The sequence below is a fragment of the Castanea sativa genome, chromosome 11, assembly GCF_040712315.1.
Source record: "Castanea sativa cultivar Marrone di Chiusa Pesio chromosome 11, ASM4071231v1".
NCBI lineage: Eukaryota > Viridiplantae > Streptophyta > Magnoliopsida > Fagales > Fagaceae > Castanea > Castanea sativa.
The window spans coordinates 35,277,513-35,304,793 of NC_134023.1; the positions used below are offsets into that span (position 1 = coordinate 35,277,513).

The 27,281-nt window shown below is 37.6% G+C and overlaps 1 protein-coding gene across 2 annotated transcripts; it reads left to right on the forward strand.

Moving 5' to 3' along the window:
- The first annotated feature begins 1,628 nt into the window (after positions 1-1,628).
- On the forward strand, positions 1,629-27,281 carry LOC142615736 (serrate RNA effector molecule-like). 2 transcript variants are annotated; one of them, XM_075788553.1, is made up of 13 exons: positions 1,629-1,770; positions 1,911-2,334; positions 7,448-7,572; positions 14,576-14,633; positions 23,810-23,884; positions 23,990-24,064; positions 24,211-24,258; positions 24,518-24,586; positions 24,709-25,515; positions 25,600-25,645; positions 25,804-26,090; positions 26,168-26,353; positions 26,847-27,281. In XM_075788553.1, exons 2-13 carry the CDS (start codon positions 1,916-1,918, stop codon positions 26,905-26,907), a joined length of 2,256 nt encoding a protein of 751 aa, XP_075644668.1. In that variant the 5' UTR covers positions 1,629-1,770; positions 1,911-1,915; the 3' UTR covers positions 26,908-27,281. The 2 variants fall into 2 exon arrangements, with proteins under 2 accessions (XP_075644668.1, XP_075644667.1); XM_075788552.1 differs by lacking the exon at positions 1,629-1,770 and having other exon boundaries at positions 1,784-2,334.

Sequence of the window (27,281 nt, forward strand, 5' to 3'; positions counted from 1 at the left end):
TTGATGGTGGGCTTTTCCTCCCTTGGCCTACTCTTTTGCTCTTTTCGTAGTCTTGCTACCATTTTCTACCATACCACTTTGCTGTCCTTGCCGTGGTGTTATTTGACTCGTGCTTGCTAGGCCTCTTTAGGCCTGCTACCTATTCTTCTCCCAATGACTCAATACTATTATTGGTTTTATACTCACGCTACTTTGGGCTTTTCTTAACCTGTTTCATTGCTTGTGGGCTCTCTTGTCCCATTTCTCTCTTCTTGAGGATCCTTGACTCATTTGCTTTCTTTGGGCATCTTGGCCCATCTTCTAATTCTACATACCCATGGGCTCTTAGCAACTCCTTTGGGCCTCTATGGCCCAATTACCTTATTCCTCATCCTTGGGGCTCATGTGCTTCTCATCAGCCCCCTACTTTCTTACTTCATTACTTCGGGCCTGCCGTGACCCATTCTTACTTTGCTACGTCACATAATGCTCATGGGTTTTCTACTTCTCTTTTTGGGCTCCTTTAGGCCCATTTGCTTTCCTCAAGGCCTATTTATGTATTTTATGGGCTTACGAACCACTACTCCTGCCATCCAGGCTTAATGGTTTTTTTAACTATCCACTAACTCTTCCCTGCCCATATTGTTGTGCTTTTTTCTACTATTGGGTCTCAAAATGGTCATCAACAAAAGGAAATTCAATATTCTTTGCAATGGCTTTGGTTTTACTCCGATTGGACGGTCGGATCCAAAGTTGGTTTTCAATTGCCACTAGAAGTCAATTCTTAGTCAAACTTGATAAAAATCTCTAATAACCTCAGGTTTGATGTAAAAACATGAAAAATACATTTTCTGGAGTTTTAACCAATTTTGACCTTCAATCAGCTCTCGATTGACGAGGGGCATTTTGGTTATTTTGACTTGAAACTGCACTTTGAGTGCTTCGATGCCCAAATGGGTTAAATCATGATAATCTAGGTGTTCCTGCAGTCCTCCGATGATAAAGTGATTTTTTTGGAATTTCTGATGTTTGGCATGAAAATCGAGGGTAGATAAAATATGGTATCAACAACAAGCACAAAGAATCTTACCATATTTCGAAGTACCTACCTACAACATAATCCATTGATTTATAAGGAAGCTTAACTCTAACCCTTAATTGGACTACTTTTTGGAAAAAGATAATTAAAAGTTAGTTTCTACTCAAACATATTTAATAGAAAATTAAAATTAGAAAGAACGAAATAACATATAGCATTTGTATGGAAAAAAAGTGAAAAATATAATATAATTTTTTCTATAGTAGTGAAAATAAAAGATTGGTCCTTAAAATTTAGTTAATTTTTCATTTATTTTATTTTAAATTTGAAAAGGTATTTTTTTAGTCCTAACAAATTATAACATTTTGTCCAATTTTGTCCCAAAAAAAAACATATTGCATAATATTTTTTTATTTTTATTTTTTGAAATTTGAAAAGTTATTTTTTGTCAAATTTTGTAAAAAAAAAACAGTATATAATATTTTTACAAAAAATTATGAAAAATTATTATTATTATTATTATTATTTTAGCACACGTTCCCCCTATCGGAAACGCCATTTTATCACCACCAGAGACGGATTGGAAGAAAAGAAGGCGAGCTTGAAAGGACGCTTTCTCGCTCTCTCGTTTTTAAACAAACTTTATAAAATAAAAAAATAAAAAAAAAACCCCAAAAAAATCTCTCCATTACTTCCTCTCATCTCAACTCTCACCTCTTTCACTCTCCACACTTCACTTCTCTTCTCTTCAGGTCCTCAATTCTCTCTCTCTCCAACTCTTTTTTTTTTTTTTTAATTCCACTTCTACCCCTTCATATCCATTAAAATTACTTATAATTTTGTTTTTCTAGGGCTATTCTCACCCCTTCCAAAATTCTTTCATCTATGGCAGAAGTCATGAACATGCCTCACGACTCTGTTGACCGATCCTCGAAGCCTTCGACCTCCGCCGGCGTCACCGCCGGCGCCGCAACGGAGGACGACGCATCGGCACCACCGCCGCCGCCTCCTCCGCCTCTCCCTCATCCCCCAACTCGCGGTAGGAGGGAGAGAGACTCTAGGGATAGGAGAGACGACAGGGACTTCGATCGGCCTCCGAACCACCGCCGCGATTACTATGACCGGAACATGTCGCCCAGGGATAGGGATAGGGACTACAAGCGCCGCCGTAGCCCTAGCCCTATTCCTCCCCCTTATCGCGACCGCGACCGCCGCTACTCGCCTCATCCTCCTCCTCCTCCTCCTCGCCGCTCGCCTCCGCCTTTCAAGCGCTCTCGCCGTGGGAGCCCTCGTGGCGGTTATGGTCCCGACGATAGGTACAGTTCCTTTTATGTGCTGTACAACATTAGGTTTCTCAATTAAAATTCATATGCTTTGATTATTATTTGCTACAAATTGAGGAATATTTAGGGCAAAACTTTGGTACTGTTTCTTAGTTTGTACTGTACATTAGGTTCTTCAATTAAATTCAAATACATTGTTGGGTTGAATAGTAAAGTGAAAACAGTGCAAAAATATTGAACATTATCATTATTAGTTGGTACAAAATTTATTGGCTTGTGATTGAGGTTTTTTGGTGTAATGTTTAGGGAGAAACTTAGATATGGGTTTCTTAATTATATTCAAACACAATGAACCCCGATCAAGTAGAGAAAATTAAATTCACTACGACTGTGTTTGAATTTAATTGGGGGAATCTAATGTACTATAGCTAAGAAACTGTAACTATGTTTTATAATATTTGGAGTTCATTTTCATGATGTTTGAAGTGCAAAAGGTTGGTCACTGATGGCGGTAATTTTTACATTTGTTGAACAGTCTTGTGCAGGGTAGTAGTAGTAGAATATTTCTTGTTTTATGGCTTGTGACTCTCTTTATCTTTGGTTGTTGGGGGGGGGGGGAGTGGGACCTATCATGATGTGCTAATGGATTTTGAGAACAACTCATTAATTTCCACTTTGACTACTGTTTGGGAATGTCTGTGTTGGTTACACAGGGAATCAACCTCTCCCCAAAAAAAAATGTGGGTGAGGTTGACGACCAATCACCTCTCTCAGACCATGTAAAAATGGGAGTTTTGTGTAGTGGGTATGTCTGTGTTGGTTATAACGAAGAAGTGTTCATGGGGTTGAATAGTATGGAAATTTGGTTGTTTTGTATGGTAGGAATATTGGCACATGCGTAAGGGGCTGTTGCAGATATAGACTTCCGAACAGAACAGAAAACATGGGTATATCTTGGCATCTTCCCTTGTCTCCTCCCCTTGGTTTTAGGTTTGGGTGTGCAAATACCCAACGCATGTAACAAAAGTTGGTCTCATTCCTTTTTTCGGTCTCAATTAGCTATTAAAATGGCAGAACCAACAGTTTTCCAGTTTGGTTGTTAAACAAACAACTGTCAGAACTTTACATGTGGTTTTATGTACTGTTCAAACATTTTTCTCATGTTTTTAGGTGCTTAGATATTTGTATAATTGAAAAAGTAAAAAAAAAAAAAAAAACACAAGCTGAATTTTGGTTTATTTATGGGAATGTTTGTCTTGAATTTAATTTTTATTTTTGTGATTGAAGTATTTTGCGAGACCTATGACCCATATTTAGGGTTTCCATCTCTGTGAGTGTGTGTAATGGGAAGAGGGAATCAAAGTGCTTGAAGATGGGTTGTGTTTTTTTATTAGAACTTTAGTTGTTCCCAATTCTGGCAGACACAAATTCTGCCAATTCAGCCGCTCTACAATTTTTCAGCAGCAACTTCAAATCAATGAAATTGACCATACCTGAAAAATTGCCTTAAATGCTTGTTAACTTGATTATCTGAATATTTTTGGTAGGCATCAGGTGCAATTTCTCTGAACATGACATGATTGGGTTAGGTGATGGGTTTACTTCCATCCAGACTGAACCCAGAAACAGACTGCAATCCTAGGTCTTTGTGTTGTTGAAATTTGAATGCATATGTTTATGGCTTGTGATTGAGGATTTTTTTGGTGTAATATTCAGGGAAAACTAAGGTATAGTTCTTAGGTGGTGCTGCACATTAAGATCCTCAATTAAATTCAAACATATGGTTGCATCGTCCAATAAAGTACAAACAGTGTCACATTGAACAATTAAATTCAATACATCTAATTCCTCAAAAAAAAAAAAAAAATACAACTGTCTGAATTAAATTGGAGAACCTAATTTATTATACCTAAATTTTACCCTAATATGCTTTTATTATGTTCGTGATTAGAATTTGTAGTTCACGATCATGACATTTTAAGTGCAAAAGTTGGTTAGTAATGGTGATAATTTTTACATTAGTTGAACAGTCTTGTTTTATGGTTTGTGCCTATCTTTATCTTTGGTTGTGGGGGAAGGGGAAGAAGTTAGGACCAATCATCATGCGCTCATAGATTTTGAGAACAACAACAGTAGCAACAACAAAGCCTTAGTCCCAAAATTTGGGGCGGGCTATGGATCTTCAACAGATTATTTTGGGTTGTCTAGGTCACTCATTAATTTCCATTATTATTATTTTTTTTGGGAATGTCTGTGTTGGTTGTACTGAGAATCAGCACTTACAAAAAAAAAAAAGGGAGTAAGGCTGCCTATCGTCTACCTCTCCCAGATCTTCCAAAATGGGAGCTTTGTGCATTGGGTATTTCTACGTCTATGTTTGTTATAGTAAACAAGTACTTGTGTGATGGAACGGTATGGAAAATAGGTTATTTTGCATGGTGAGAATATCAAAACTTGCATAAGGAGCTGTTGCTAATATAGATTTGTTGTGACTCCGAACAGAATAGCAAACATGGGTAATTTTTTGGCATCTTCCCTTATTTCATACCCTTTGTTTTAGGGGTGTGCAAGGCCCAACCCAAGTGACAAAACTAATTTTGGTTGGTTTCATCCCTTGTTTTGGTCTAAATAAGCTATTAAAATGATAGACCAACAGTTTCAGTTTGGGTGTTGAACAAACAACTGTCAGAAACATACATGTAGTTTTATTTTATTAGTCTCTCAGAATTCCTCTGCCTTGACACATTGAGACTTCTTTCTCATCCTTTATTTACATGTATCCCCTATCCCTCATCCTTTATTTACATTTTCAGTCTCAAACCTTTGCTCAATTTGTAAAATTGAGTTGGCCATACATGTGCTGGCATCAATCCTAGCATTGAGCTTTGCTGGAAACAACTAAGTGAGAGTCCTTGGTAGACCCCTTGACCCCTCAAAGTCTGAATAAGTGAGATGAGAATGAGAGAAAAAAGGAAGAGAGTGAGCATATAACCTGCTGCAGTGATGAGAGTTATGGAAATATTGCTACAAACTATGGTTACATACTCCAAGTTACTGTGCATTTAAGTTTGCAATGTTCAACATATTTTTCTTCGTGTTTTTCTTGATTTTAATTCATATATTTTTTTTGGATAGGTAATAGATATTTTCATTAAAAAAAGTACATCTTGTTGATGAATAGATTGTACTTGAAACAAATACAAACAAATCAAATAGAAACAGCAACAGAAACAGATTGCACAAAATCAAAAACAGAAATACATTGTGTAAAACCCTTTAATTCGTATTTTAATGAGGGGTTTTTTTGACATTCTGTGATAAAATCTATATTGCCAGACCTACGATCCATATGTAGGATTTCCTTCTCCTTCGCGCTCTCTCTCTCTCTCTCTCTCTCTATTTGTCATGGGAAGAGGGGGAATCAAAGTACTTGAAGTTGGATTATGTTTTTTCTTTCTTATTTTGGTTAGAATTTTGGTTGTTTTCAATTTTGGCAAACAAAACTTCTACCAACTCAGCTGCTCTATAATTTTACATTAGCAACTTCAAAATGATGAAATTGACTTAACCTGAACAATTACATAAAATGTTAGTTAACTCGATTATCTGAACATTGCCGGTCGGCATCAGGTGCAATTTTTCTGAACATGACATGATCTGGTCAGGTGATGGGTTTACTTCCAACCTGACCGAACCCAGACTGTGTGCAATCCTAGCTTTAGGGATTTGTTTTGAGGCTATTGAGAAAGTTGATGGGTTTTACTGTACTAGCCTTGAATTATTTTTTACAAAAGATTATGTTGGTAGTAAGATGTCAACATGACAAGTGAGCATGTCTTTTTCTAAAACTGATCCTTTGTCCTCCCCCCCCACCCAAAAACAACCCCTCTACTCAAAGATAAAGATAAAGAAGGGGTAAATTTTATTCATCTTCTTGTGGCATGGCTTGTTTTCATTTTCCAGTTTCACCTTGTATTATATTCATGATAAACTCAGTGGTGGCTCTAGGATTTTTTCCTAGGGGAGTCAGTAAGAAGATACATCTTAGGTAAAATATGAATCTTATGGTCTAAATGGCTTTCTTACTACAAATTTGTCTATAGTACGTACTGGTAATAGAATAAAAAATAGACTATAGGTTCATTTGACATTTTTTTTCTTAATATAATGAACATGTTAATTGTTGCTGTTAAGTGAATCTTAATTATTACTGCTTAAAATACTTTTATTTATTAGTTTATGACGATTATATGTTTACATTGTACTATCAATGTAAGATTTATATTATAGATAATTATACTATACACATTTGCAAAAACTATACAATATTGTACACATTTGTTTAGAAACAATGTAAATATTACAATGATAGTACAATGTAAACTATGAATTTTCCATTAGTTTATTTCAAATTTATTAAGATCTAAATGGACTTTTTAAAACAATTTTAGATGAAAAAAATATTTACTTTGTTGTTAAGCTTACTTTTTCTCCCAGATTTTAGATAAAATTGGATTGTTGTTAGGCATTTTTTTGTATTTAAAAAGATCAAAATATTGTTAAGATGATCATAATTAAACTTATTTCAAGTGGGTTTTAAAAAAAATTTAGAGTTAGAGTGTTTTTTATTTAAGAGGGTCAAATAAAAAAACAAAGTACATATATATATATATATATATATATATATATATATATATATAAAATTGCTAGCTCAGGGGGTTTTTGAACCCTCTGAACTATACATGGTGCCAGCTATGGATAGACTGTTAGTTTTTACCTTCTAGATAGACAAAACATGCCAATTAGCTTATAGAACAAACTTAGGAGGGCCAGGTGAATCCAAATAAATTATAGGGTAGCAAAGATATTCTCCCCTATGTTTTGTGTGCTGGATTTATTTCATGTGAGGGCTTTCCCTCCTCTTCTCTCTACCTGATTGTCTTCATATTTTGATTTGAATTCTTATTTCCATGGACACGTTCTCTCTTCTTATTGGAGCTAAGAAATTATTCTTTGGTGCTGATTTGAAGAACTTCTTGTTTTAATTAGTTTTTATATGTTATCTTAATAATTCATTTTTTATAAGTGGTTTAACGTCTTACAAAATTGTTTTGGCTACTTTCACATAATGTCGATGATGGTTCAGGTTTGGTCATGATTATCTTGGTGGATATGAACGTGGGATGGGAGGAAGACCTGGGTATGCTGATGAAAAATCTCATGGTCGGTTTATGAATCGTTCAACAGGCCCTCATCAAAATGGACCTTCTGGTATGTAAGGTTTGGGTTGTTGACTTGACATACTTTTATTTCATCATGTAATTTTGCATATATGGAAGCTCTTATATAAGTTATGTTATATAAACTTTAAAGTTTGAGGAAAAACAAGATTAAGAGCTCGTTTGTTTCAGCAGTTTGCAACTGCACTTGTTCAACGTATAGGTTTTTAAAACATCACTTTTTATTTAAGTCCAACTTTTTTGAACAATCCATTTTCAAAAAGCTAAAAAAAAAAGAGAAAAAAAAAGTACCAAATGGACTTTGAATTGTTGCCTAGTTTTTATGTGGGGCCTTCTTGGCACATTTCATAGGCTACTGTAGTTATTATTAAGTCTGAATACAATAATAAGTTTCTTTAAGTTAGAAACTTGGTTTTTATTTTCCCCCTAATGTCGTGTCTAGATCTCTTCAAGCACTAGAATGTTAGTGGTTCAGTTTTAATAAAGGTTTTATTAAAATAGGGTAGTTTGGTTATTTCTAGATTTTCTATTATAGTATGCTGTAGTGGCTATTCTAGAGGACCATGAGTATTAGCTTACGCTTTGAGTCCTATTTGGTTTAACTGCCCTCTTGGCACAAATTATTTTTCTGCTCTTTGAAAACACTGTACATAGGAAAAAAAAAAAGAGGTTTAAAAAGGTTTTACTTTGAATAAGTGCAGTTTCAAAATGGTATGCCAAATGGGCACTAGAAATTCTTAATTACTTTTCAGTTTTCATTTTATTATTAGGAGTACTAGTCTTTCTAGGAAAATTTTACTTGACAATAGCCAATAAAAGAATCTTTATATTCAATAAAAGATAGAAATAAAGAGAATGAATATAATGAAATTCCAGTAGCTTAAATTAAGTTTTGAGGATGTAATTTTTTGTTGGGGGAGGGAGGGGGTAAGGCTTCCTACTATGACCTCTCCTAGACCCCCCAAAATTGAGAGTTTTGTGCCTTTTATTACTTATTAAAAAAAAGTGGGAGTTTTGTGCATTGGGTACGACATTTTTTATTGCCTTCTCCCTCCTAAGGGTATTTCCTTAGGAAATCTAGGTGTGACTGCCGAGTGTTTATTTCATTGTTTCTTGTTCTACTCACTGTTTTAACATCAAATAACCATTGAAACATTTTCAAATCCAATTTTTTTTGTTACTTAATCTGCTTAAACAGTTAAACCTGTAGACATCAAATCCTATTCAAGAACCTTAGTTTAGTGCCGAATTCCTAAAGATACTGCTTCGTATATGGTCATTGTATGCTAATGGGGTTTATGTGTCTTCTTTGAAAAAAAAAATATCTCTACGTTATTCACCAAGAAAAATATTGATATGCAGTATGTACATTGTGTTGTAAGTTTCAATAAGAGAAGAAAATCAATTAGAGAGGTTGTCAAGACAATAACATGTCCATAATTCCATGTATTAAGTTTTATGTGTATGCATGTTTTTGTTCCCCCCGCCCCCTTTTTTTTTTTTTATCTTGGATAAATAATAATAAATTTTATCCAAATGAGGAAAACAATGGTTTATCTCAAAAAGAGATAGCTCCACATTAAAAGTACAATTGTTTTTCTCATGCAAGATTGCCCTCATCAGGCAAAGAGGGGTCATATTCCTAATAAGAGAACTCCTATGCTCTTTTTTGGATACATAATAATAAATTTTATCCAAATGAGGAAACCTCATGTACACAAAGCTTGCTTAGGAAATCACAATTTTCAACAATCACATTTGAAAAGAAAGGGAGTGAATGAACTCTACAATATAACGTGCGTTGGTGCCACCAGATGTGTAGGGCCACTCAAGCACCAACCTCAAAAACAATGATTTTATCTCGAAAATAGATAGGTCCACATCATTAAAAGTACACGTTTTTCTCATGCAAGATTGTCCTCATCAAGCAAAGAGGGGCTGCATCCCTAATAAGAGAACTCCTATGATTACCAAACAGATTCCTCCACCAGAAAAGCATATCAATCACCTCTTGGCATGACCCATTGGACTCCAAATATAGAGAAAGCAAAAGGCGACAACTGGGGAGCCACCACACAAGTAACAAATGTTGCACAGTCACTACTACATGTACAAATACAACACCAGTCCAAGTTAATATCTCTTTTGGCTACTATCACACAGTGAAAGCAACTTTTTTTAGGAAGTCGCAAATGATCCACATCTCACCACTACATTCACAAGTACAACACTAGTCCAAGTCAATACCTTGTTTTGGTTGCTATCATACAAAGAAAGCAACTTTCTTAGGAGTCTTGTTGTTCGATACTTTTCCTGGGAAATGGCTATGATCAAGTGTCCATTTGAATAAGTTTATTTCAAAACGAGATGTCAAACAGGCACCTATATCCTCTTGACACCTCATATAGAGTGAACGAACTTCAAACTTACCATTGTAATTAAGCCTTCACCTAAAACTATCATAGTCTTCATCTCTTCTAGGGATATTAGAATATAGAATATCAAACTTAGAATCAAGTGACCTAATTCCCAAATATGGAAAACTCTTGCAAACCTAAGATTCAATTAATGATTTCCCCCAGCATTTAGCGACCCCAATTAATAATTCACATAAGCGTCTTTGTTGGGTAAGTAGTTTGTGGCAGTATGCTATGGAGAGGGATGCTTTATGGAGAATGGTAGTGGACTTGAAGTATGGCAGTATGCCGGGGGGAAATGGTGTTCTAATGTTGTATGGGGACCATATGGGGGTCTGCCTTTGGAAGAGTATTAGGAAGGGGTGGGATACTTTTAATTGTTTTATCAGCTTTAAAGTGGGTGGTTAAAGTCTGTTGCTGCCTTTATGGATCTTATTTATTCTGGAGTGTGGAGAGGAGATGGAATAGATAAGCTCTGCTGGAAACCTTCTTCCTGAGAGGTTTTTGAAGTTCGATCATACTATTAGGTCTGACACTTTTCTTCCTGTGGACAGAGGCATGGTAAAGAATCTTAAATATTGATAATTTACAGAGGCACTGGATTGTTGTTAGGTATTGGTGTTGCATGTGTTAAAGGGCTGGGGAGTCTAGTAATCATGTACTCTTACATTGCTGTTGCTACAGAGCTGTGGAATATGGTGTTTCACTATTTGGGGTTTATTGGATCATGCCAAGATGTGTTGTTGGCTGGGCAAGTTTAGTAGACATAGAGATGTGTTGATTTGGAGCCTTATGTGGGCTATTTGGTGGGAGAGAAATGCTCAAGACTTTTGAAGGGAGTGAAAGATCGATTCATGACCTCAGGCTCTCCTTTTTCCAGACTTTATTTGAATGGAAAAATGCATTGGGTGTTTTCACTTTTATTTTTTTTTATCTGATTTGATTGATGGATGTACTTCCATGCGTCTTAGTTTTGGAGTTTTCCTGTTTTCCTTTAGCACACTGTCCATGTGCTTTTTAAAAAAAAAAAAAAATTTCAATGAAGTTAGTTATTTATCAAAAAAGCTTGTTTACCCGTTGCAATGGAAAACAGCCCTGAATACAACATTTTCAGCACAAGGTTCCCAGCCAATATATCATGCCAAAACTGTACTTAGCCCTCCCCATCCAAGAAACCAATGTGGCTTCATGAATCTATTCCAGCCCACCCTTATGCTTCTCCATAAACTACTTCTAGGTGTACTTGTTATTAGTTTTATTGTCCATTGCAGGGATCATTGCTATACTTGATGCTAATAATGTTATTGCTTTATTGATATCAAAAAGGGGGAACACCTTAGTACACATGGAGTGTACAAGGCAAACAATCAAGAACAAAAATAACAAGAATCTAGGAAATCAAGAAAAGATAAAAATGATTGGTTCTGCAAAGCAGCCAACCAATCTATTAAAAGTTCTAAGGAAAAATAGCTTTAAGTCTGATATGGAGCTCTCCTTATCTTCAAAGCACCTACTATTTATCTCTCTCAAAAGACACCACAATAAACAACGGGGAACAATCAACCATATATATTCATTTTGATGATGACCAAATCTGCCTTGCCAACATGCTAGAAGCCCCATTACAGGTTGCGGCATAACCCAACTCACCCTAAACAATCCGAACGCGATAGCCCACAGATCCATTGCAATCGGACAATGAAGAAAAAGATGATCAACCGATTCACCATTACACTTGCACGTGTAGCACCAATCCAATATCCAAATCTTCCTTTTTCGTAAATTGTAAATTGTCAATTGTTAAGCACTTCCCTAGAGCAGCAGTCCAAACAATGAAAGCTACTCAAGAAGGAATCTTCTGTTTCCAAATACTTTTCCAAGGAAAGCAATAGTCATTAGAGCCCACTAAGAGACTATAATAATCCTTAACCATGAAGCCCTTCTCTCTAGCAGGTTTCCAGCATATCTTATCTTCACCAAACCCTTTCACCAAAGCATCATATATGGTATCCATGAAACCGGCCAATGCCTCTAATTCCTGAGCATGCATACCCCTAAAGAAACTTACATCCCAAAACAGGACTCCATTATCAAGCTTCATAAGCTCAGCCACACTAACCCCTTTGTCTCGGCAAAATCTAAATAATTCAGGATAGCTAATTGCAAGCGATGTCACACCACACCAACGGTCTTGCCAAAATTTCACCCTAGACCCATCCCTAATATCATATAGAATGTGGCCAGAAAAGAAGGCCATCCCTGACTAATATTTTTCCACAAGCCAACACCATATGGACCATTAACAGGCCTAGTACACCAGCCACCCCATTCACAGGCATATTTCACCTCTATTACTTGCCTCCAAAGGGCAGCCCTCTCCATCCCAAATCTCCATAGCCACTTCCCAAGCAAACCTTCAATAAAAAATCTTACCTTCCTTATCCCCAAGCCACCTGCATCAATGGGACTGCAGATAGTAGCCCATTTAACCAAATGGAATTTTGGTTCATCTCCAATGCCACCCCATAAGAAATTCCTCTAAAGTTTCTCAATTTGGTTAGCCACAGTTGCAGGAAAAGGAAATAAAGACAAAATAAAGTTTCTCCAAAGATGATCACCTTCCTCTCCAAAAGGCTATAGCTGTTTACTTAACAATGCTTGATTGAATGAATTTAATCTTCTCACCCTCAATCCTTTATTTTTGAAAGGACAGCACAATGCGTGTGTGTGTGTGGATAAGTTAAGAAAGCTCACAGTAGAACTCCACAAGATGGAATATAAAGATTGATAAATAGTATTTATGCTAGCTAGATATAGTGAGCATTATAAGGGTAAGTCTCCCACCCTTTCACCGATGTAGGTTCTTTTACCCAGATGAGTTCCACTCAATCTTTTCAATGATTGGATTCCATTTCATACTTGCCTTGTTCACATGTGTATGGATAATTCTATTATCCTGTTGTTTGATCTGCTTCATTTTGCGTTTCCCCTTTAACATTATGAGAAACAAGCTAATGAGTCCTGTTTTAAATAGCACTTAACTAAAAGAATGGGATGGAGGGGGAGATTGTGGGTTCAAGACACATTGGGTGAGTGTAACTTATCAGTAAATGGGGAAAAAAAGCATAAGGAGAATCAAGGAAGTAAATAATATTTGTTTACCGGACACAATGGGAACAAATTACAGTTCATGTCTATAAAAATGGATTTGTTATCTTTGCCACTGATTTGATTTTCATTGCTTCTTAAAAAATAGTTATAAATGTGACATTGTAGAAACAGTACATATTTGAATTTTCCTCATTGCTGTAAATTTTTTATTTTTCGTTAGAAATTTAGCTAGCCTACCTTGTACCACCAGTATGGGGGTGATTATTGGATTCTGAACCAATACTACAAGAATTTCTTCTTCCCATTCAGCATGAGACAATGCAAAAGAAAAGGATTTATAGATTTTACAAATAAAGGTTTAAAGATAAAACTAAAATAGGAAATATTGGAAAACCCAACTGTGTTTTTAATAATTAGTAGCAAAGGGCAAAAAGGTGGGTGGGGTTGAGATTGTGGGTTCAAGACCCACGGGATGCTTGTGTAACTTAGAAATTAAGAAAAAAAAAAAAAACTGGGAGATCCAAAAAATATTTAGATGCTTGGGGCTGGAAAGAAAAGTTAGTGAAAATATTCCATGGAATTATTTTTGTTACTTTCCAGCCTTTCAATGGCTGAGAAATAAAGCCAAAAAAATTAATGCAAGAGTTTATGCCCCCTACGAAATAGTTTGAAGACAGTTTATTATTTTTTATTTGTTTTGTTGATTTTTTTGGGCTGAGAGTGAGATTTAAACTCAAGAACTCGCCCCTCCCTTAGATGCCTTTTGTACTTTATTATTGTTTTTTGATAGGTAATAAGAATAATATTAATCAAGATGTAAAAAAAGCATAGAAGGAAAATACAAGGTGTTAATGATGGTGGACACAAGAAAAAACAAGAAATAACATCAAAGAAAATAGAACTTAAGGGACAATTCTAATCGAAGAAAGAAACTCTATGATAGAAGAACAATTTGGAGAACCCCAGCACCTAGACCACTCAAAGAGAGTTCAGTGGCATAAAGTTTGTAACTGATCCAGCGATTTCTCAGTAGCCTCAAAAGATTGCCGATTTATTTTTGTCCAAACAATCCACATCAAGCAACTAGGAACCAGATTTCAAATATCTGAATTAAATGTCCCTAGCCAATGGCTCCACCAAAACACCTTTTGACTGTTGGACTATGTTGGCTGGTGCTTTAAACTAGGGACTGTTCCAAAGAAAAATATAAGTTCTTTAAAATAGGATTGCTGGAACTTGGAAAGCATGCTTATATACTATAAATATTTTCTTCGTTTTAATGCTTTATTCAATCAACAGAAATCCATAGTTAAATTATATGATGTAGCTATGTTAAAGTTTCCTTGTGTTTATGTAATTGATAAGGTCCATATTTATTGCTTCTTAACATTAACTGTAAATTGGTTTGTCCTTGTGTTGTGTGTCAATATGCCCCTATTTCTTTAACTGTTGTTACTGTCCATAACATTCACTGTGCATATTTCTTTTTGGGATTTTTTTGGACAGACATGGCATCAAACCGTGGTGGTTTTCCAGATTCATCAAACACAGGGAGCACACAAAGGTTAGATTCTAGTATGTCAACTCTCTTGATTGTAAATGAATGTACATGTTAGTTCTAATGTTTTTGTTTTGCTTGATTAGACACAGAAGAATATATTAAGAAATTAGAACAACTTTATTATTTTGGAAGGATATTATGTGTAAATATTCATACCCGTGTATGTAGTAGTATTTTTTGTATATGTTATTCTAATTGTAAACATTGGACGTATGACTATGCTACTCTACCATTTTTGTTGTTCAACAGAACAGATAGAAAGGCTTAAGTACTAGGGAATATGGTGCAGGGAATGTGTCTAGACTGAACTGTTTTGGATTTTTTTTAGCAATGAGAGTTGCTTAGAACATTTAGTACGTGGTTAGGCACCTCTGCAAGAACACTAAGTTCCAATGAAAAGCACACAAAGGCATAAAATCACTAGTTCTTAAAACTGATTACAAAATGTGAGTACAAGAGTACTTATACAATCTGTCCTACACCTAACAACCATTAGTATCTTGCCAAGGGTCAAACTAACACTGGTTACATCTAATACAATTAACTAATTCATTAACAAGACTAACTAATTCAGATAAGAATGGCTGCCATGTATAGCCGTAACTAACTGTTCTTAACAGCGAAGACTGCCAGCTTGAACTCAATCAAAAGATTCAAAACATCTTGAAACAGCTAAGAAGATGCTCCTGCATCAGGCTACCCTTCTTAGAAAGCACTTGGCCTGTTGGCCTCCGTCGGATCATGGTAAGGAGTAAGGTGTTGCACATTGAAAATATTGGAGATAGACATATGGGAAGGTAGCTCAATAAACTGGTGCGGGGAATGTGTGTAGACTGAATTGTTTTCGATCTGTTTAGCAATGGGAGTTTTTTTTTTTGTTTTTTGATTAGTAATAAGACTTTTATTGAAAAGAATTGAACATCATGTTCACAATGGTGAACACTTTGAACAATGAACCAAATACAAGAAAATCAAGAACTAAAGGAAATAGAAACTAAAAAATCAGATAAAGCAGTACAATTCGTACACCCCCAAACATGAGCCCAAAGAAACAAAGTACGAAAAAGTAGACTTTTTAGATGTTCCAACGTTCTCGCCTTATCTTCAAAAATCCGGGCATTTCGTTCCTGCCAGACTAACCACATTACACATGCCGGGACCATATTCCAAATGGTTGAACGATGCTTTCCAAACCAGTTTCTCCAAATAAAGAAAAAAGAGTTCACTGACCTTGGCATTACCCATTGAATCCCAAACACTGCAAAAGCTTCACACCATAAGGCATGAGAGAACTTACAATGAAGAAGAAGGTGATTCATTGATTCCCCATCACAGCAACATAAGCAACACCTATTAACCAAAAACTGACCTTTCTTAATAAGGTTGTCAATGGTGAGTATCCCATCATTAGTTGCTGTCCATAAGAAGAAAGACACTCGTTTAGGCACCTTAATATGTCATATACACTCCCAAGGAAAGGCATCAGTGGTAGGACTAGATGCTTATAAAAAGAGCGCACATCAAAAACACCCGATGTAGTCAATCTCCAGACCAGCTGATCATCTCCCTCACCCCTTAGCATAGAGGAATAAATAAACTTAAAGAATGAATAGACAGTGGTTGCCTCCCAATCTTGAGGACCATGCCGAAACAATAAATTCCAGCTCCTCTCTCCTTTTGAATTTGATACAACCAAGTCTGAGACCCATGCTTCTTTAGAGATAGAGCAATCATACATAGAAGGAAATAGTTCCTTCAAAGGAGTAGGCCCACACCATGGGTCATGCCAAAAACTAACACAGCTACCCTCCCCCACATTATACAGAATCTGGCTAAAGAACTTCTCTGTTCCTAATTTAATACTCCTCCACATCCCACACCCCACACCCGTGGGCACCACTTACCCCTCTAGTACACCAGCCTCCTCTTGCCTCCCCATATTTATCTACTATAACCTGACACCATAATTTATGTTTTTCTTTCCCAAAACGCCACAACCACTTTCCAAGCAAAGCCTTGTTAAACAGCCCAACCCTTCGGATTCCCAAACCACCACATTCAACTGGCAAGCATACTTTGTCCCAAGCAACTAAAGGATACTTAAACACATCCTCTGAGGCCCCCCAAAGGAAATTCCTTTGAATCCTTTCTATTCTTGCTGCCACAGCTTGAGGGATAGTAAACAACGATAAAAAGTAGGTGGGAAGACTCGATAGGGTACTCTTTAACAAAGTAAGCCTACCACCTTTCGACAAATAAAGTTGTTTCCATCCAGCCAGCCGTTTCTCCATCTTTTCTATAATAGGATTCCAAATTGATGAATCCTTATAATGTGGCCCGAGGGGCATGCCCAAATATCTCATAGGCAGTGTGCCCACCTTGCAGCAAAGGATACGAGCCAAATCATTCAAATTTCCAACATCACCAACAGGAACAATCTTACTCTTGCCTACATTAACTTTCAAGCCTGTAATAGCTTCAAAGAAGATCAGCACCATCCGCAAGTATAATAACTGATCCCTAGAAGCATTACAAAACAAAATAGTATCATCAGCAAAAAGAAGGTGAGAGATATGTATACCCCCCTGTCTATGGGACCCCGCTTGAAATCCACAAAGAAAACCACCATTTTCTGTCCTCTTCAACAATCTACTTAGCACTTCCATAATTATAAGAAATAAAAGCGGAGACAAAGGATCCCCTTGGCGAAGACCACGAGAACTACCAAAAAAACCCGCAGGAGATCCATTAACCAAAACTGAGAATTTAACTGTAGAGATGCACGCCTTAATCCACCTACTCCACCTTGCCCCGAAGCCCATCCTTACCATAAGGTAAAATAGAGCATTCCAATTCACATGATCATAAGCCTTCTCAATGTCTAGCTTAATTATAACACCAAGAGTACCACTTTTTAACCTGCTGTCTAAGCATTCATTGGCAATTAGAACTGAGTCAAGAATTTGTCTCCCTCCCACAAAAGAATTTTGAGAGTCAGAAATCAATTTATCCAAAACCCCTCGGAGCCTATGAGCCAACACCTTAGCCAAAAGTTTATAAAGGCTACCCACAAGATTAATAGGACGAAAGTCTTTAATATTTACTGCATTAGTCTTCTTGGGGATCAAACATAGAAACGTGGCATTAAGAGATTTCTCAAAAACACACTGACTATGAAAATCTTTGAAAAAAGCCAATACATCCCCTTCTAAAACACTCCAGCATTTCTAATAGAAAGCCATAGTAAACCCATCTGGCCCAGGAGCCTTATCGCCTTCCGCCTCCTTAAGAGCCTCAATAATCTCCTCCTTCTCAAACTCTCTCTCCAACATAGACCTCTCAGTTTCGGCTAAACAAGCAAACTTTAACCCATCAATGGTAGGTCTCCATGCTTTCGGTTCCTGATATAATTTCTTATAAAAATCCATCACCTGATCCGTAACATCTGATTCCTCCTCAAAGAAGGCGCCATCCACCTCCACTCCCCTAATCTGATTGGTTCGCCTATGGGAATTGGCAATTCTATGAAAGAATTGTGTGTTGTTATCACCTTCTTTGATAAAAAGAGCCTTGGACTTCTGCCTCCAAGAGATCTCTTCCAAAGAAGCCAGAAAATCTATATCTGATTTTACCACCAATCTTCTATCCTTGTCCTCTTGAGTCAAAACCTGCATCTCTTCTCTCTTGTCAATATCTAAGAGCTCAGTTAATAGACTCTTTTTTCTAAAAGCTACATCTCCAAAAACATGCTTGTTCCAATGCTTCAAATCCCTTTTAAGGGCTTTCAACTTACAAGCTAGAACGTAACTTGGAGGTCCCACGAAATGATAACCATTCCACCAATGACGAACCTTATCCACAAAACCCTCCACCTTTAACAACATATTTTCAAATCTAAAAGGGCTCTTCCCCCTCGACATACCACCTGCCTCCACTAAAAGAGGACAATGATCCGACACTACCCTAGGGAGAGTCCTTTGAGTCACATCAAAGAAATGCTCTTCCCAATCTGCTGTCATCAAAACTCTGTCAATTCCGGACATAGAAGGACTATCAGAGTCTCGAAACCAAGTATATTCGCCTCCTACCAAAGGCAAATCAATCAACGAATGTTTAGCAATGAAATCCGAGAATTTAAACATAGCTGGACTAAAAGAAATACAGCCAAGTCTCTCAGCCGGGTACTGGATAACATTGAAATCACCAAACAGGCACCAAGCCCCATCCATCCGTGATCTTACTAAATCTAATTCTGCCCACAAAGCATCCCTAAAACTGCTGTCAGTCGGTCCATACACCCCTCCACAAATCCATTCAAAGCCATCTGACACTCCCTTCAACAAAACTGAAATTGAAAAACTTCCAACCACTGAATCTACTCTCTCAAAAACCCTTCTATCCCACATCAGAATGACACCCCCAGCTGTATGTATGGCATCTAAGGTCCCCCAGTCAACAAAAGGACTACCCCAAAGACTTTTAATCAAGCTGGAACTGGTGCTGTCTAGCTTAGATTCTTGAAGAAAAACGATATCACACTTCCATTCCCATAGGAGATTCTTCACAACATCTCTCTTATGAGGATTATTCAAACCCCTCACATTCCATGACAAAATTTTTAAATTCATTGACCGACAGACGAACCCAAACTAGAGGATTTCAAACTGCCTCTAGAATTTCTGCCAGCGTGCCCATCATAATTAATAGATGAAAACAAATTTCTTAACTCCCTCATCCCCTTTTGGTTTGAATTGCTTACCCGACGAGTAGAAACAGCAGCCGCTTGCTGCTCCCAAACCCTCTCAAGTTTTTGAAAAAAATCAATACATTGTCTCTCACAACAATCAATTGGGAAGCCCACAAAAGTACTAAAACCTCTAATCAGCCTTCTCACCCATTCTGATGGTTCCAAAACCTCTTCAACTGAAAGCCCATTTGAACCATCTTCCATAGAGACGAGATCAGTAAAACCATTTGGGTCCCATAGAGCCAAAGGTGTAATGACCTCAGGATTAACGGCCTCCACACCCTTACTCGAAGGCAAAGAGTCATCCTAAACCAGTCTAGGCACCTCAGATTCAATCAAACTACAGCCCACCTCAGAATTAGGAAAATTCAAGTCCGAACCCACCACCAATTGGCTCGGAACCTGAACTGGACACCCAGAATACTCAGCAGTTGTCGAACGAGCTCCAAAAGATCTGTCGGCACCCAAAAACCCAGCCCCGTGGTCCACGGTTTGATCAGCGACAACAGCGGAGTGGGTCGGTTCTCTATTGGCACTTGAAACTGCCTCCACCACGGTACCGTGATCATCTGGACCCGAAACACAATCATCGGGCTTCGTGATAGTGACCAGAGAGCAGCTCATTCTCTCGCTGGAGCGCAGGACCTCCCCTGCCTCTTCCTTGTGAGTCCCTGGTTCCTCCTCGGACTACGTATCAGCAACAGGAGTGCCGCTTGGGATCTCCCCTTCCTCGTCCTCATGAGACCCCGATCCCATTGGCCTCGCCGTCAACTCTATCCTCAAAACACCAGCTATCGGAGGATGGGTCACATCCCTCTTCTCCGATAAGTCACCACCTCGCTGGAAAACCCAGGTTTGGGAGCCCCCGTCGCCCTCGCCACTTCATCGGGGTGGTCTTCCTCTGATTCCAGCACCATTGCAGTCACCGGCGACCCAGAGTTATCCCACGAACTCCCTCTTGAGCTCTCGCCTTTGACCCACGAAAACTTGGCATCAGAACTAACGTTTGACAAAATGGGCTTGACTAAAAGTGAAGGTGCTGTAGCCACGGGTTGGGCTTTAACAAGCCCACCCGATGTTTTAAAACTTCTGGCCCATCACTTGAAACCGTGGGCCATCTGAGCTCCTTAGCATCCATACAGGTCACCTTACGTTTCCCTCCCTCAGGCTTGCACACTCTCAAAGCCAGAGAAGCTGGGGTCAGTTTAAAATAAAAAGCCTGCGTGGGTCTGCCATTAATGACTGAAACATTGCCATATTTAACTGAACCATTTCCTTTAGGATCTCCAGGAATCCCGTTCTGCCCCATATTTGTTCCAAATTTTTCAAAAATCCTTGACTTTTGCTGATTACCAAAAGTAGATAAAGATTTCCCACTCTGGTCACCACCAACTGACTGACCACCTCCACCACCACCAGTATTGGAGGAAGCTTCACCATAGAAGCCAGTTTTGCACCAGTGGAAAAACTCCTCAACTCTCTCTGAAACAAAGACCAACCAGCACGGTTGAAACTTGCTGGTATCATAATACAGCCTTTCCTAGACCCTCCAAAATAAACTGTAACAACTACAAAAAGACCAGATTTATTGGAACTCCCACAGAACTCTATAAGCTTCCCATTTTCCCTTGGTCTTTTATATAGAACAGCTTTACCAGGCACCCAATCCCGTATATCAGCAAGACAAGTAAGGATCCACTCCAAACCCCTACGTCCAACCCAAATTGAGCTCTTAAAACCCTGGTGTGTCTATGTATAGCATACGAATCAGACCGCCCCCCATCAAAAGAAAAAGAGAAAAGTTTGGCATCAATGCGAAACAACCTCTTACTACCTCTGTGGTTCAAGGATTGAGGTAAAGGAGGGATATTTTGTGAATTTTCTTTGGTGGGGGTAACTGGTGTGGCTGAGGGTGCAGGTGCAAGTTTAGGTAGTTTAGGCAAAACATGGTTAGACCCCTGAGGTGGTGGGGATGGGGAAGGCAAGGATGGATGAGGGGGAAAGGGATAAGGGAAAATCCCAAACTGTGGAGGGAAGCAAGGAAGGGGATGAGGAAAATGGGAAGGTGGCAAAAAAGGAAAAGAAGAAGGTGATGGATATGGGAGGGGGTGAGGGTGAGGTGGAGGAGGGTGGATAGGGAGAGGGAGGGGTGGGGGAGGGGGAAGGGGAAGAGGAGGCATCAATGACACCCCCTCAAAATTCCACGTGTTCCTTGCAATCTAAAAAAAAGCATTACTTCCAACTCAATGAGAGTTGTTTAGAACATTTAGTAGGTGGTTGGGCACTAAATGAGAGTACAAGAGTACTTACACAATCTGTCCTACAACTAACAACCATTAGTTTCTTGCCAAGTGTCAAAACTAATACTGGTTACATCTAATACAAGTAACTATGCATTTGGATAGAGGCCATGTTTCTGCGTTTTTGCGTTTCACTTTTTCCTACTTTTTTTTTTTTTTTTTTGAGAAGAGCATTTATGTTTTTCCAGTGGGTCCTATGCACTGTTCACGGGACCTACAAACCTCTTTTTTCAACAAAACTCTCATTAAAAATGGGTTTCACGGCACTATTCACATATTTAAAAATTATTTTGTTACAGTGTTTTCAATTTTCAGCAAAATAAGCGGTATTCAAACACACCCTAACTAATTTATTAACAAGACGAACTAATTCAGACAAGAATGGCTGCCGCATAAGCTAACTGCCTTAACGTTCTTGTTTGGACACAGATAGCTGTAACTAACTGTTCTTAACAGCTAAGGCTGCCAGTTTGAACTCAATCAAATTAGCTTAAAACAGCTTATAGAAGATGCTCCTGCGTCAGACTATAATAAAGAAGTATAAATGTAGTTGAATATTATACGTTGTTAATTGGCCAATGAGCACTAGCTCAATGGCACCTCCTTCCCATGTAAGAGTAAGGTGGAAGGTGAAGTGGTGGGTTTAAGACCCACAGTGTGCATGTTAACTTACCAGCAAAAAAAGTATTATGCTAATTGATATCTCATTTGAGCATTTACTTTGGCATATGTGTAGTTTCACATAATTTGTAAAGAAAAGTTCATAGCTACTGAAAGTTTCTCTATACCAGTTTTTAATGAATTGAAATAATTCAGTGGGTATAGATGGGCTCCTACTACTAGTTCAAGTGCATGGTAGGAGTTTAAATTCAGAAACTACAGAATTTAGCAAAAATGAAAGGAAACTACAGAATTTATCACAATAGGTTTGCACCAAGGATCTCCAAATAGATGAAATCCTTTTCGGAGTCAAGGAAAAATATTCAATAGAAAAATCAGTGTCTGCCACATGTATTCTTCTCCACCATTCTATCACATCCAATATCAACCTTCTACCAGTGCTATTGTAGGTTTTTTTTTTTTTTTTTTTTAATAATAATTTTTTTTACCTCTTTTTTTCCCTCAACATGAATCAAATTCCTCTTCCTCATTGGTGCATTAATTGCTCTCATTTGCATATGACTTTCCGCAATCCTTTCAATCCAAAGAAGTCACATAAACAACTTTCTTCATTTCATACCCTGTCTTTTCTTAAATTTTCACTTATTCATCTTAATGTTCTCATTTTAACTACTCTCATTTTATGAATATGTTGTTTCTTAATAGCCTAATAGGCAATACCATATAGCACAGTTGGTCTTATAGTAGTCTTGTAAAATTGTCTTAAACTTAATTGGTATTGTACAACCACACATTATTCCTAATACATTTAGGATAATGTATTTAGGCATTATTCTTAAATTAATGGGAATTTAAGAAGGGGAAATAAAAACAATAAAATTTAAGGCATCACACTTAGGATAAGGTTTTATCACACAAACCTCAAACGAAGCTTCATAGTTTCTAAAATCTTTAGAAAACTTCTTCTTCTTCTTCTCCTTCTCCTCTCTCTCTCTCTTAATAGAAAATATTACATCCCTATAAATAGAAGGCTAATACCTATTCCTAGTAGAAATTGGACTTCTTAAAATCCTAATAAGAGCTGGAGTCCTTGGGCTTTGACTAGTGAGTCCTTGGGTTGTATTTACATAACTAAATGTAAATACAACCCAAAATAAGACCCAATGGACCATTAATACAGCCTATGTCCAGAAACTAGTAAATTGCAAAATCTTCCTTGACACTTTAAAATAAAAATGAGCTTGGCTTCTCGTTACCTGCATCATGGCTTCTCTTTTGGAGACCATTGTTAATTGTTTTTATTGAATTAAATCAGGAGTACCAAATCTTGCTGTAGAATTTGAATCTTTGAGAAATTTCCTGTGACCAGATTCTTATGGATGATAGAAATCTTACAACTAAGATTGATGGTATAGGTTATCTTTTATAAAAAATAAAAAAGTTATCTTTTATCAAAGATGTTATTTGTTCAGCTTCATGTATTAAATGATGCCATTCACAAATTGTTTCAGGGAGGGGTTGATGTCATATAAGCAATTCATTCAGGAGCTTGAAGATGATATCTTACCTGCTGAAGCTGAGCGTAGGTATATTCTGGAAAGTAAATAAGTTTGAAACAAAGCTTTGTCCGAAAATTTGATAATTAATTGAATCTATTTTTATTTATAAATGATGTGTATTTGATTATTTAGGTACCAAGAATATAAATCAGAGTACATTTCTACTCAGAAACGAGCTTTCTTTGAGGCTCATAAAGATGAGGAATGGTAGGTTCTTTTTGTGTTGTTGATTATAGTTGGTTCATTTTTGAATGCTATGGGTCATCACTGTACTATTTTTCTAATGTCAACTGTTTATATAGGTGTAGTTCTTTTATTTTTATCACTAATAAGATTTTTTCCTGTTGATAAAGGTTGAAAGACAAGTATCATCCAACGAATTTAATTTCTGTCATTGAAAGGTGAGTTTATCTGCTAATAGCCTAATAATAAAGAAAACCTACTACAAGTCTACAATATATATCTGAAAAAATGAGAAACACAAAATGCATTTGGCATCAATTGATTTCGTATGGTTGAAGGTATGTGTGTATATGTGAAGGTTTATGTGTGTCACATTTGTGTGCACATACTTGCAGACACATGCAGATTGACCATACCGTGATTTTTGTGGGTTTAATGTTATTTAAAAGTCTCTTCCCTAACTTCTTTGCCTTGTAGGAGGAATGAACAAGCTCGACAGATAGCAAAGGATTTTTTTCTTGATTTGCAGAGTGGAACACTTGACCTGTACTCTCTCTTTCTCTATGTGTGTGTGTGTGTGTACGTGTGAAAGGAAAAAGAAAAATGTTTTAAAACAGAAGGTTTGCACCCTCCTGGCTATGATGCATATTTTGTATTTTGTGGTGCAGAAATCCTGGTGTTAATGCCTTGTCATCAAACAAATCAGGGCCTGCAGTTGATCAAAATTCTGATGATGAGGCAGAGCCTGGTGGTAAACGAAGAAGACACGGTAGGGGACCTGTTAAAGAAAATGATTTTTCAGCTGCTCCAAAGGCCCACCCTGTCAGTTGCGAGCCTAGACGAATTCATCTAGATATTGAACAAGCTCAGGCCCTTGTACGCAAGCTTGATTCTGAAAAAGGGATTGAAGACAATATCTTATGCAGTGTTGATCATGACAAAACCGATGGTGATAATAAGTCTCGTGGTGGATCTGGTGGTCCAATTATAATTATACGAGGCTTAACATCTGTTAAGGGTCTAGAGGGTGTCGAGCTTCTGGACACACTTATCACGTATCTTTGGCGGATCCATGGTCTAGATTACTATGGCGTGGTTGAAACTAATGAAGCCAAGGGTTTTAGGCATGTAAGGCCAGAAGGAAAGAATTATGAAGAAACTACTAAATCTGGGGCAGACTGGGAAAAGAAACTTGACTCATTTTGGCAAGAAAGGTTGAGGGGTCAGGATCGCTTGGAAGTAATGACTGCTAAGGAGAAGATAGATGCAGCAGCTGTTGAAGTCTTAGATCCATTCGTTAGGAAAATAAGAGATGAAAAGTATGGATGGAAGTATGGCTGTGGAGCTAAGGGCTGCACAAAGCTTTTCCATGCTTCTGAATTTGTGCATAAACATTTGAAGCTTAAACACCCAGAGGTTGTAATGGAACTGACTGCGAAATTGCGTGAGGAACTATATTTCCAAAACTACATGAAGTAAGTTTAGTTTTTTTGTTTGTTCATTGTAACTGTTGGCAGTATTTTATCAATGGGTTGACGACTGTCTTATTATATATGCAGTGATCCAGATGCACCAGGTGGAACACCAGTCATGCAGCAACCTCAGGTATCTTTTACACATGCAGTATGCTGCATGTTAGACACAGGCCAATAATTAAAAAAATTTAAAATCTTGAACTGTTTTTCATATATCTTGTATGATTGATAAAATTTATGCCTGTTATTTGTGTATCTTATGTGGTACGTTTTGTGAGCTATTCTCAGAAGGACAAGCCACAAAGGCGGAGACCAGGTATGGAAAATCGATTGCGAGATGATCGTGGCAACCGGAGGGATCAGGAACGGATTGACAGGGTTAATGATGGTGAAAGGTTTGATAGGACAGAGAATTCTCCTTCCCATGATCGACAATCTAAACCTGGTTCCCATGAAGTTGGAAATCGTGATGAGTCAATGTATGATGCGTTCAGTGCACAAGGAATGAGTGCAGTCGCCCCCTTCCCCTCAGATATGGCTCCTCCACCAGTATTAATGCCTGTTCCTGGTGCTGGGTTAGTTGCACATTCCTATTATACTTTTCCTTCGTGTTCTGAAAGACTTAAAGCTTAATATGTTTTAATTATTGCAGCCCTCTGGGACCCTTCGTTCCTGCTCCCCCAGAAGTTGCAATGCAGATGTTACGGGACCAGGGAGGGCCATCCTCATTTGATGGCAGTGGTAGAAAGATGCGGCCTGGTCCTGGTCCTCATATTGGAGGGCCAACTCCAATTCTTGTTCCCCCATCTTTTAGGCCAGATCCTCGACGAATGCGGAGGTATGTTATTCCCTGGAGCTTTCTTGCTCAGTTCCTCCTGCTTGAATGCAAATCATGCTTAGTAGTATATTCTTGTCTGGCAATTAATTTGTTAAGAGGCAGTGATTTGATTAATGTTAAGGCCATTTTTATACTTCTACACCAATTTGGTGAACAAAATGATTCTCTCACAACGTGTTAGCCACGACCATATGGAGTAAACAATCCACTTCTGGTGATTTGGGCGCCCTTTGAATTGATTCTTTTAGCACTTGGCACTTAAGGTTGATGCAAAAAGGCCATGGAGAAAAGTTTAGACTGGTTTATTCTGGTGATTTAAAAAAGTGGTTATCTAATTGTTTTCTGGCGGGTGATTTGTTGACTTGGGTATCTATTAATTTTCTCTAGTTTATTTTTTAGTTTACACTTCACTGTGAAAGTTCTCTGATTTGTGGGTTTGAGGATGTGCTTCATATTTAATTGTTTGGTCATGGTTATTATAATGGTGGTGCAGTTATCAAGATTTGGATGCTCCAGAGGATGAAGTCACTGTGATAGATTATCGGAGTTTGTAAAACCTCCCTAGAATGCCTGTTCCCTCCAAATGCACAAATAGTTGGGCTTCTGCATCAAATCAAAAGTAATTTATTTTTCCTGATCCTGGCATTAAGTGGGTTAGGTCTGAGCCGTAGTCTCCTATTTGTACCAAAAGATTAAATGGCTACTGTTAGAGTGGTCTTCTATTTCGTTACAATAAGTAATGGCTCCTGTTTGTCTAGCATAGCAGACAATTTTCAGTACAGGATTTTACCAGATTTTAGGCCGTTTGATTTCTTTGAACTTTTTAAGTGCCATGGCATCAGGTAAATTATGAATATTATAGATTACTTGATAGTGTATTGCACTAGCGGGATTTGCCGTTGATCAATTCAAATTCAATTAAATTTTG

Coding starts and splice junctions, on each gene's coding strand:
- LOC142615736 (XM_075788552.1), top strand. CDS start 1,904: ATGGCAGAAGTCATGAACATGCCTCACGACTCTGTTGACCGATCCTCG. Junction 7,573..14,575: donor TCATCAAAATGGACCTTCTG/GTATGTAAGGTT, acceptor TTTTTTGGACAG/ACATGGCATCAAACCGTGGT. Junction 24,259..24,517: donor TTAATTTCTGTCATTGAAAG/GTGAGTTTATCT, acceptor TTTGCCTTGTAG/GAGGAATGAACAAGCTCGAC.